This window comes from Colias croceus, chromosome 6 (genome assembly GCF_905220415.1).
Source record: "Colias croceus chromosome 6, ilColCroc2.1".
Classification (NCBI taxonomy): Eukaryota; Metazoa; Arthropoda; class Insecta; order Lepidoptera; family Pieridae; genus Colias; species Colias croceus.
In genome coordinates this window covers 9492920-9506197 of record NC_059542.1, presented here as the reverse complement: position 1 = coordinate 9506197, position 13278 = coordinate 9492920, and the positions used below count along the sequence as shown (strand labels likewise).

The 13278-nt window shown below is 32.1% G+C and overlaps 2 protein-coding genes across 2 annotated transcripts in view; one reads left to right on the top strand and one right to left on the bottom strand.

Moving 5' to 3' along the window:
* Positions 1-13278, top strand: part of LOC123692240 (NAD(P)H-hydrate epimerase) — a 494715-nt gene that overhangs the window by 234967 nt on the left and 246470 nt on the right. The window lies entirely within an intron of this gene.
* LOC123692236 overlaps positions 1-13278 on the bottom strand; it is a 218378-nt gene that overhangs the window by 737 nt on the left and 204363 nt on the right. Inside the window, exon 9 of the mRNA XM_045636958.1 lies at positions 1249-1312. Coding sequence (XP_045492914.1) covers positions 1249-1312 — 64 coding nt within the window. The remainder of the gene's footprint in view (positions 1-1248; positions 1313-13278) is intronic.

The following is a 13278-nucleotide window of genomic DNA, read 5'->3' as shown; positions in this document are numbered from 1 at the left end:
TATAATCATGAAAAATTCACCTTGAATTTGTGTTTAAAGAATCACAATTTATTTCATGTAATATGTACTGTTTTCTTGTTAGGTTTTATTATTGAAGTAAAAACTTCCTTAGCGGCGTTGGGTATAAAATCTTAAACTTGTGTCAGGACACGTGGCCTGATCGAAAAAGCGTAAGACGGATGTTTTTTTTTTTAGCCCTTATATTCCATGCGTAAGACGGATACCATTCCAAAATATCAAACAGGCTGAACGTTAATAATCAAGTTTTCACTTCTGCCGGCACTCCCGGAGTGCAACCCGTCTTTTTTTTAACAATTACTGTTTTTATAAACTTGAGACCGAAGCTTTAATCGTAAATATAGAAAGATTGCTCTTGGATAGAAAGACAGTTATTCCATGCTATTTTATGTACATAATCAACTTGAACATATTCCAAAGCACCATAACGGTGCATTTAGACAAAACGAACATAGAGCTAGAGCTAGAGCAAGAGCATTCTATCGTGATCTTTTATTGTCAAAGAAAACTCGTATTCAGCGTTGTTTTGTATTAGAATATTGCATAGACTTCTTTAGAACGCACTAAGAACAACGAAAGAATGCTCTACGCCTGTTTACACTATAAGCATTTAACATAGGGGCTAGAATAAGCCGCTCGTTTAATCAAAATGCACCGTAAGAAGTTATACAAACTTATTTAAATAGATAATAATATCTTTGGTCGACGTGAGATATTATATATTACTAGCTTACCGCCCGCGGCTTCGCCCGCTTTCTCTAAAACAATTTGAGATTTAAACTATCCTATCTCTCAAGTTGGATCGAACTGCACATAGTGTGTGATTTTTATTATAATCGGTTAAGTGGTTTAGGAGTCCATTGAGGACAAACATTGTGACACGAGATTTATATATATTAAGACTAGAATAAGCCGCTCGTTTAATCAAAATGCACCGTAAGAAGTTATACAAACTTATTTAAATAGATAATAATATCTTTGGTCGACGTGAGTTATTATATATTACTAGCTTACCGCCCGCGGCTTCGCCCGCTTTCTCTAAAACAATTTGAGATTTAAACTATCCTATCTCTCAAGTTGGATCGAACTGCACATAGTGTGTGATTTTTATTATAATCCGTTAAGTGGTTTAGGAGTCCATTGAGGACAAACATTGTGACACGAGATTTATATATATTAAGATAGAAAAATTGTTATCATAGAATGGTCGGTGAATAATATTATATTTACCTTAATGTATCAACTGCGCTGAATGTAGAGCATATGACTATGAGCGTGGCCGATGCTAGCAACCCTGTGAACAAACAGACAATTAGTATTTTTTTATTTATATTAACAGTGATTTTTTGATAAGTTTTACTAACCTAACTTTGTTTAATTTATATAATATTTACTCCAAAGGTAACTCCTGAGGATAGCAATATTTTACAAATTCAAAATAGCAATGGCATTTTTTTAATTGTCTCATGTTAAACATATAGGCCGGGAGATACTGACATAATTATTTTTGTCATTGCGTACTAAGACCGCTGAAGAACCATCGGACTGGTATAAATGACCAAATAATTTCCGTCAGTATCTCCCGGCCCAATACACCTAATTTTTGTTAAGTATACAAGTATTCTGTCAATTTGCTCGTTAAAATTTATCTGCTTACAAAGTTTATGAATAAAACGTACTACAATTCGGTATTGATGTAAATTTTTGATGATATTAAAAATATAACTCAATGGAGATATAAAATATTGACATGAAAACCGAATTTATAACAACAATAACAATTAATATGAACGCAGTGCAATAAAATAACGACTGAGTACATAAGATTAAAATTGTGATTTAATGGATTAACTTTTGGTCAAAATTATTATATATTGTTTTACTAAGTATCTTTAAGTTTGAACTGTAATAAAAAAAATACTATATTGTGTAAACTGGCACTAAATAGAAAATATTTTGATCTAGGTAGCCACCAATGTGGTACTAAAAGTTTTATTTTTGGATATTCATTGAGATTAAATGTTAAAGTAAAGTTAAAAAAAAGGTTCAAATAAGGGATGGAATTTTAAATGGAGATGCGTTTTAACGTATTTGTGGACGAGAGTCATTACGCGCGCAAGCTTATGCATGCAGTAGGTAAATTTTTGTACTCCAGAATCTTATAATTAATTTTCAATGGAAGGAATAATTCAGATTTTATCAAAGTTCTTTAATTTTTCTTTTTGTTTCAATGTAAACTAAAAAATTATACATCATATAATATTTTACTAATGAAATCGATTTCAAGTATCTTAATTTGATATAGTATTGTACATATAAAGCAACGAATATGTTATTTGATTAACATTTATTTCGTTATTTGTTACTATTATTTATTTATTTCTAACCGACTCACCAATAATTTATGTACAATGTAAATAAAAACAAAACAACATTCCTAAAAAAACATGCAAGTACGTTTTTCCGTCCCGAAAATTCTTTCGTAACAAAATACACGTGGAGCATAAAACATCAAACGTTAGAAAACCAATATTTTACGATTATTGAAATAAAACGGTAAACGGGACAAAGAAAGTGGAATATTAATATAGAATAGATTTCAGGACCAGATGTTGCCTTAGACCTGTTTAATAAACTTGGTCAAATGAACAATAGATTTTGGCGTCGATATTGATTCTTACACGCGGGTTTTTGAGGATGGTTTTTAAATACAATAACTGTGACTTGAAAATTATGAAAATACGATACTATACATATAGCACGTTTACAATGTATAAATGTACATGTACATTACGTGTTGTTGATACATATAAACTAAACAAAGAATGTACGATTTAGCTACATATTTTTGTACAATTTGCAATAAAATTGCAAAAAAAAAAAAACTGTTCGCAAAAAATACACTTCAACCGTTTTTAAAAATGTTACTAAAAATAGCTATCAATTTGTATTTACAATTTGAGAAATAAACAAAAAATTGCAACAGAATTCCCATCCCTACGTCACGAATAGAGAATATAATAAGATCATGATCAAATAGCAAATATGTATGATAAACGCAAACACAACGAATACGCAATAAATACTGCCGTATCTCTCTTATCTGTTATACAAGCAAGAAGTACAAATAGGTTAACAATTTACTTCTTACGTAAATAAGTTGAGGGGATTAACTTTCAATGGTTTTGCGTGGAATGACTAGTTATTTAATAGTTTTACTAGTCATTTGAATACTTATGAAAATGCTCTTTATTAAGTAGAAGCGGGAATTCTAATAACTACAGTGCAATATATATAAGCAATATATAAAGTGAATTATAAGCACCAATTAATACACAATACAACTAAAAAAATGTGTGCGTGTACTAGTGTACACATGTAAGAAGTGAAATTTCTTTATGACCTTATTTTTCAAAAATCATTTACTATATGCAACTTTACAGAAATACGTCAAATCACGCGTGGTAGGGATAAGAAAAAGATGGCACGTAACGGAAACATGTCAAGCGTAACGAAAAAATATTACACTAATTTTTTTTCCAACCCCGATAAAGAAGTTTCACTTCAAATAGTAAAAGTTAGTTTTTTGACGTACACATTTTTTAAAATTAATATGCGTATTTACCTATGTTGTAAGTTGTAACGCTCATGTAGTTAATATCTATTTTACGTCAAAGATAAAGAAGATTTTTAATATCTATCTAATGTAAATATTAACTTCCTTATCCTTTTTCTTAATGAGAGCTAAATGTCAAAGATTAATTATCGCAAGTGCTTTTAGACGATGTCTCTAATTAATCAGGTATGAAAAGATCAAACAGTCCCACGCGTAAAAATGATCTAATCTCAAATAAAAAGATATCCCTCGAATTTTCTAGAACCTCCCGTCTTTTACTTACCGTAAAAGTCTTATGCAAGAAATATATCTATGAAAGGAAAGTATAAGCCTCCCGCAATTTTGTATAACTTAATCGCCGAACAAGTTTCAATCTAATTTAGTATTTCTTCGCACGTGAGAACATTCATTTTATTTAAATTCATAATTCCTTTAAACCCGCACTAAACCCGTTGAAAAAGTGCAAAACCACCGCCATAACTCACATCCAATTTGCATTCACACTTGTTACAAACGGTTTTGAACATTATTACTTTTTATTTGAACACGGCTGAAATTCGAGGCGCGGTTTAAGCGCCATAAATTAACCAGAACAATACACGTTGGATAAATCCGTGTCACATAAGAATGCCGCATTAGGGGTCGTGTTAACCCTTGAGGTGTTGAGCGGGGGTCGGGGGCCGGGGGCTGGGGGTCGGGGAAGCAATAACAGTGGCACGCTAGACGTTATTGCGTTGTATTATTTATGTGCATTTGGAGGTGACAATTGTCGGGCCATTGACCTCAATTTCGCAAAACTATGCAAATTAAGTTCGCTTAGAGCGTGTACTTGATATATTGGTTAATCTAATACAGGGCGGAAGATGGAAAAAATAACCCTCTGAAATTGACTTAAGACGGAGAGTACACCAGAGGCAGTACCTACTACCTCTCATAATATTTTCAAATGTTATCAAATTATAGTTATAAAATATGTGCGTTATATAAATTAGGTACCCACGTAATATGGTGCTGTTATAATCTTTTCTTAAAGTTAATTTACAGTAATGGATTCAGGCTAATGAAATATTATTAAACGACGAAATTAAAAAAAAAAACAATATAATATAATAGTTCTCACACCACCATTCTATTACCATAAATTTCCACAGTATCAAACGTAATAGAAGTGTTAATTAAATAAATACAGCAAAACAATTGCATCAAATAAACATCAAATAAGCGCTGAACGTTAACACAGATATAAAATAAATGAGCACAGATTCACAAGAAACTCTACCTCAGTTGAGCTTAATATAATTATAATGCTGGATAAGGACCAGCCTTCATTATTATGAGCCGGGTTCCCCACGCCTTCCATCTTGGAATGTCTTCACGCGATTTTTACGATAATTACACTTTTATCGTCATGTTTTAATTCAATTTAACTTCGCGGAAGTGAATTATGGGAATTGTTTTAAGAAATGTGTTCGGGGGTTTCTTTTTTTGTGGGGTAAAGAATGCTTTATGATTAGTGCCTTACGTTACATAATGTTATTTTATATCGCAGATGTTTTTGCTAACGATTTGGTTCTTCTTTGATAGAAAGGGGTTAAGGATTTTAATGAAACTATAAATTTATACTTTATTTATTTGAGACAGGTTTGAATATAGAATAGAAATCAGGTCGCCAAGGTCTACAGCCTAATTTATAAACTTGTCTTATCAATGTTAATCAATAAAATCATTATGGCGCAGAATAATCTCTATAAAAATTAGGTACATTCGATTTGGGAGTCACTATACTTTCTATTTCATTTGCGACATTCTTTTCAGTTTCGATCATTTCAATGCATATAAATTCTACCAATCCTAATACAGCAGATCTTACAAATATTACACAGATGCAGTAAAACCTCAGCATGTTATCTTTCTCACATGAATTTCCATGCAACGCCATTATACCGCAGCCATAACACTAGAAAATTTTACGGTTCCTCTCCAATTGTTCCATTCTCTAAAAGTGTTTTCCTACACCAAATAAATTAACTTTCGCCAGCAATTTGGCGGTTTTGCTCGCTACATAAAAGTTTATAAAATTTCAGACCATAATCGCAAAGTTATAATGCATTTTATAGGTCCATGGTGGGAGTGGTATGCCAAGAACGGTAATAACGTTTAGAAATATTTTTAAATTTACTGAATATTAGTTTACAATTTATTCATCAGTTTAACTTAGGAAAATTTATCAAATTATATGTGACTAGCTGTGCCCCGCGGTTTTAACCGCATAGGTCCGATCCTGTTGGTCTTAGCGTGATAGGCCTTTCTCGATAAAATGCGCTATCTCACACTGAAATAATTTTTCAAATCGGACCAGTATAGTTGTTCCTGAGATTAGCGCGTTCAAATAAACAAACTCTTCAGCTTTATGAAGAGTTTGTTCGTTTGTCCGTTTGAACGCGCTAATCTCAGGAACTACTGGTCCGATTGGAAAAATTCTCGGTGTTAGATAGCCCATTCACCGAGGGGCTTATATAATATATATCATCACGCTAAGACCAACAGTAGCGGAGCCGTCGTAGTTATAGTCCCGCCTCGGATTCGTATTAAAATTTGCAGTCATGAATATTTGTAAAACGATTAATGTTGTTAAATTAATTCACTGGCAGTTACAAAGTATTTTTTTAACATCAATTTGTTATATTACTTAACGGGATATCAAAGATTCGTTTCCCTTTACGCCATTAAAAAAACGTTTAACTAGATTTCTTTTTACAGATTTGGCTGTGCGTTTGTCAGCCATTCGGTTTCCTGTTACGAATCCAAATTAAATGAAAAGTATTTGTTACTTTTGGTGTCTAATATCTTAAAGGAAATAATGGTAAAGTATCGGTAGCTATCTTTTGTTTGAGAAGTATATAATTATATGTTTTGCAGTAATGTAGATAAATTATATCAGTTAATCAAATAGTAAACTATGCAGTATGCACCTTCATTATATTACGATACTATTAATTTACAAATATATAATTATAGAGTTTCTTAGAACTCTCTCTCTCTATTTCATTCCGTAGCTGATAGAGGGCGCTAAAAACCTAGGATAATATTAGGTCATAACATATTTCCGACTAACTTCAATTCTATATATCTTCGTCACATAAATAAACTACATTATAAAAAGTTTCCGGAAGGAGGAAAAGGGACTAAGACCTTTTATTTTAATCTCTTTACACCTGAATAGGGATAAATAAAATTTAATTTACCTTCCAATATAGATGTCATTACCTTTCTTTCAAATTCAAAAACGATGCACGTTAGAGACAAATAGTTCTCCTAGTAAAGCAATAATAAATATGTATTATTTAATAAAAAACTAAACCGCCTTCCCATTGTCAGAGACAAAATTAAAATGCTTAAGCTTAAATCGGCTCACTCAGTCAAAAGTTCACACAGTCGAAATGGGGACCTCCTCCTTTTTCAAAAGTCAGTTGAATTTGCGTAGTTTAAACGCCCAAATAAAGGACAGACAAATATTCAAAATACACACATTCTTACATACACAAAACCCAAATACCCAGCATTATCATAAACACGATTTCAAGGCACAAAACTGAAGATTAACCGTCGTCTAATTGCGTCTCGACACGTGTTTGGCAATCTTAATCCACGTTTACTGTAGCCTTTGAGGCATTACCGCGTTTTGCGTCTTACAATTCGGTACATTAATCAAGAGATCGTTTACAGGCGGAGGTGTTTCGAAATTTATTTTGAACTTTTCACATACTGTGAGGTAAAGGTGTAAAGGAGTTTATTTTGAACTTACACTTTACAGCTACGTGTTATGGATGGAATAAGTTATTGTTTATAAATAGAGCTTTAATAAATTGCGAATTACCATGTATTTATTATGGTATCGATATTACGATATCTTTGTTTTGAATTTGTGTGGTAAATTTCGCAAATTTATTTTGAACTTTGCACCTTCCCTATTCGTGTGTAAATGGAATAAATTATTGTTTATAAATAGAGCTTAATCAACAATAAATTTGGTTTATATAATATTAATATTATGTGTGTGCTATTTGGATGTCTTTGTTTTGAATCTGTTTGAGTTTTGATGGTGTATTTTATATACAAGTATTAATACTTTAGTCGTTCATTGATGAAGACCGAAATAGAATACGCTATATTTTCTTCTGTACGTCATTGATATTTGGAAAAAAATATTTGTAGAAGTTCTATGGATTTTTCATTGAGTATTGTTTAAAGCAGACAATAAGGAGCATATTGGTGCTATTTTTTTAGATATTATTTAAGACTTATTACCATGGATTAAAAGAGAAAATAATGTAGAGACTATATAAACACGAAAAAAAATATTTTATAATTGTACATTAAAAATGTATTAAGAATAAATCTGAGATTGTATCTGAGTTATTAACTAATTAAAACCGGAAAAGCAAATGAAACGTGATCTGCAATCACATAGAATAACTCATATGCTTTTATAAATGAGCGGGAAAATATTTCATTTTTAATCTTTTTGTCTGTTATAATTTTCTAATGTGAAAACTAAAACATTTATTATTATTGTATCGTTTTAAACCAGTAATAATAATTCTGCTCGTGTAGAATTTTATATCCATTTGAATTAACAATTCCTTATGATGCTAGCCAAGAAAAAGGAGAGTTGTTAATTGTTGCGATTTTCTGAATTAAAGATATTGCATAAGAAAGAGAACGGTCGTGTCGTCTGATAGTATTGTCCAACGCTCTCAAACATTATATAAAATAGTGACTTTAAAGTTTACAGGAATATAGCTTCAGGTCATTTCAGCGAGAAAAAAACCAAGAAACTACCACGCCATAATATGAAGAAGCAAAACAATGTTATCAACTCTCTTTTATTACTAAGAGTAACCATGTGCATGAAAAACGTAATAACAACATTAATCACAAAGCCATAAGAAACTTACATCCAAATAACATTATGCAATAACCCTAATAGAACCCCTTTCTTGCTCACAATACGTCTCAACTAAACAGAGCACGCGAAATTTGTAGCGAGTACATAAATCGTCAACTTTTTCATTCCATAAAACTAGGAAGATGTGAAAATGTGTGATAACCCCATTCCACTGAATTTATCCCGCAGGTTTGCAGCCAAACAGCGTTCCAGAAGATATATTAACAAAAATATAACGATATCTGTGTTATAAATCTCGCGAAGCTTGCATCGCGAAAACACTTAGCGTCGAAACAAAGGACAAATGAAAAAAAGTTAGTTAGGGGCAGAGACAGAGAGGGGATTCTAATGGGCCCAAGTTCGGGAAACACTTTGGTTAAACATTTACTAATGGAAATGGAAGGGAGCCAGGCGGGGTAAAGCGAATGGCTTGTTTTTTACACGCACCGCGCGTTCCGTGCCAAATGGTGACTTCTGCTATTGGCTATCGGACTTTAAAGTGCGACGCTCTGCTTTATACGTAGATTGAAATGTTTAAGAATTGCATAAAACGGTATAAAAGTGAAAGTTTGCTTGGGTCTTCGTATGATATGGAAGCTATGACGCATTTTAAAAATTGTATACGGAGCTTGAATGTTTTTCAGACATTTTAAAGTTTCCATGGAAAGTTTTATTTCATAGCGTGTGTTTTATTACAATTTAGTTCCTGATCAAATATTGTCCAAAAAATGATGTACGTATTATATTAATTGATTTATGGTTTCTATCTATTTATAGGTATAGGTACCCAAAGGAAACGTAAATGTAGATACCGCTATCTTCACTCGTGACGCTGATAAAACACATGCAATTTTATATTGAGCTAATAATTTTCCACGGATGCATATATGTATAGAAATAAATAGGTATATAATATAATAATATGTATAATATATTAATCTATACACTTGTAATTTTATAAAGCTGAAGAGTGTGTTTGTTTGTTTAAACGCTTTAATCTTGGGAATTGCTGTTTGGATTTGAAACAATTTTTCGGTGATAAATAGCCCATTTATCGAGGAAGGCTATAGGCTATATTTATATTATCACGCTAAGACCAACAGGAGCACTGCGGGTAAAGCCGCGGAGCACAGCTAGTACAGCTAGTAGTTACTGAATAAACAAAGTAATTCGTTATTTTTTATGAAATACTTACGCAAGTAGTCTTTCCACGCGGAAAGAAACCAAGAAAACATAGTTCTTTATAGTAATTAATTTGCTGACGTCGATGTAGATAGGTATAGTCACCACAAATGCGTAAAAGATGATAACCTGATGCTAGCATAAATTCAAAAGAGCTCAAGCAACAACGACACAAAGCCGAACAACAAAGCCGCTCACTAAAATTTAATAAAAACACCGAACAAATACCGATAAAGCAGCGGTATTAATCAAGTTAGCTTATTACTCTCTAACTCTCAGGTTACGACGTGAAAAGTGCAAAACGTAATAATTCAAGAGGTCGTGATCAGGTGCTCCTAACTGCTACCTCTGATTTACTCGCCAACTTACACTCGAATTTGTTTTTTTCTTGTTTTTTGTTTTTTGTTTGTCGGGAAATATATCGCTGCAATTCGATTGCAAGTGTAGTAAATTTGTTGTGTTTTTCTTTGCTGTTTGGGCGATGTGGTTTCTGTTTGTGGTAATTTAGTACAGTCACACTTTAATATATTGCATCTTTGCGAATCTTCGTGGGTAACACTTAAAAGCTGCAGGCATATCACAGTTAGTGAAGTACCTACTATTATGATAATATTATTCATTCAACTATTTTTTGTATGATTAATTGATATCCTCAAAAGCATTTTAAAAAGATACTAACAATTATATGGATGCAATTATCTGAAATAAATCAAACAAAAAAAAAAAGGAAACTACATTATTTCTGAGTGACATAGGCTATATTTTTTCGGCATATTTATCCCAGATATTTTTTATCTCAGATATATCAAGGCGACTTATATTCTTATACTACGGCCATACTTCTAGGAAAACTAAAACCAACATGAAACATTATCTGGCCACGACACGTTTACTGGAAGCACTCGAATTGATTTACGATACACTGGCAATTAATTTTGATCGTTAAAAGTATCTAAAAGAATAATAGGTGATACATTGATTGATATTCCTTTTTTTTAACCAATTTCATTTCTTTTAACTCCGCTGACATTTGAAATATCGACTAAGCTGTACGCTACATTGTTATGTTTGTTATTTTTTGCGAATTCTCACTTTGTTTTTCACAAACTAATAGATTGTCGGAGTTATTGGAAGCCAAGTTTAGCAATTTGCAAACAAGGGAGTTAAAATACTGCGCATTGATTCGGTGGTGAAAAATTTGATAAAACATCGAAAACAATTCGATTATGTAAGCAACGAAAATATTTGAAAGGAAATAGTTGAATTTGATGTATAAAAATTATGTGGAGTGTTCGTATGTTTATTGTAGAGTTATTTTCATTTTTCAGTATAACGATCCTGAATTCTTCATTTAGTTACATTAAGAATGAACACAGGGCGTTAACTTGTATAAGCATTATAATTAATATTTGATTAATTAATGTTATGTTTAACGGGTACCTTCTAGGGAAGCGCGCTCCATCTTAGGCCACATCTCAACTTACCATCAGGCGAGATCGTGGTCAAGCGCTTCCCTATCATACAATTAAAAGAAAATCGTTATCATCATCGTTAAGAGCACTCAATCGAATCCAAATTTAATGTCGTTTTTTGCGTGAAAGATCTGCAAGAAACTCGATTTTATCTGAATTCCTGCTTGTTTCTTTATGTAAATCTTCAATTCTTATCAATCACCAATTCTACTTACTACTTATTATATCGACATGAACCATCAGACTACTAGATAGTCACATTCCCTAAAACATTCAGTCAATCTCAATCTTAGCTAACAAATCAGTCCCATAGAAGCAACAAGGTAAGCGAACAAGGCTGTAATTATTAAAAGTACATTTAATCCATTCAACGTTCGCACAAACACGTTGACACTAGAACGTTATTACTTTATGCATATTAGACAATGAAGAAGTAATACGTCTAACTGAGAGAAAGTCACGACCCCCTCCATTTATGTTTGTTTTCCATTAGCGTTCGGAATTTCCAATTTAAACGTTAATATTAACAGTTTGCAAGAATTTAACTTTTCATATTTAGTTTTGGTATGACGTTTGGTGAGTAATAAGAGAGGTCGAAGTACAAAGTGACATGGAAATAATTAAAACCGAAATTTAATAATAATTAAGATTTAAACACTGGTAATGTGGAGGTTACGGATTTTAAGAGTATCGATTCATTTTGGAAATAATTACTATGTAATGAGCATCCATTTTTACAGGCTCAAAGTAAAAAAACAATAGTATAGAAAAGGATTGCGGAGTTTTCATGGGCAATTTAGTTAGTTCAAGGAAAATTATTTGAAAGCAGTACGGTATGAGCATATAATTTGTTTTTATAATATATAAAAGGTCAAAGGTCTAAAAAGAAATACTCGGAAGATCTATACACCTTGGCCAAAAAAAATCCTCACATCAAAAGAGTCCATCATAAATGTAAAGAAATATACAAATTCTTTACATTACACACATATAGGTGAGTACTTATATGAGGCTATAAAACAACCGAAGCGTACATAAGCTGCCAGTAATTTGACAACGAAATAAAAAATGAACTCAAATTCCTATCTCCTCGAACCCTCGAAGCGTCTAATTCAACAGATTCCAATGCAGTGACAAATGTTAGGTTTTTTCGTCCTCAGATACGAGCGAAACATAGCGTGGGGCCATAAGAAACGCGATTTATCATTGTTGAATAATAATTTTGTGAAATGTGCTGTATATAAATAATGTCAATAGGTATATAATTCCTGCACTATATCATTTTGCTTATAGCATTCATATTATGGTATTGTTCAACAATATAATATTAGTTCAACAATATAGTATTATGTAACTATAAAACAAACAATTCATAAAAATCTAGATTTAAAAGAATCTTAATCAACAAACTAAACTTTTTATTTCTAATTTCTATTATTTTGGATTATGTCAAAAATATCACTTCATTATTTTCTTTGTTTCAATTAAATCTCACACAATTTGTTCTTTACAAACTACAAAAAAATCTCAAGATCTATTCCACTTCTATAGAACCGTCTGTTTCATGGCGCCAACTTAAGTCCTAACAAAAACCAGTCTAAGCGGAAATTCAAATTGTACGACAATGAGATTGACGGGCCAGCCAGATAGGAACCGTTTCATTTCAAGCTTTTATATGGCTTAAAAAACATATTACGTTCCCCATTTCAGTGATACGTCTTATAGCGTGTTTTAAAAACAATGTAATAGGATCGTTGGAATGTTATTGGAAGATTATTTTTTGCTATTCTTATTTTGTATCACAATATAGCACGGTGATAACAATTATAACAATGAAGAGTTGTTAAAATTATTAGAGCGTTGTACTTGGTTAAATACTTATGGAACCTGTTAAATATACATATTACGTACTTGCTGTTTCCCGCGGTTTCACCCGCATTGCTCCGCTCCTGTTGGTCTTAGCGTGATGATAAAAAGCCTATAGCCTTCCTCGATAAATGGGCTAACACTGAAAGAATTTTTCAAATCGGACCAGTAGTTTC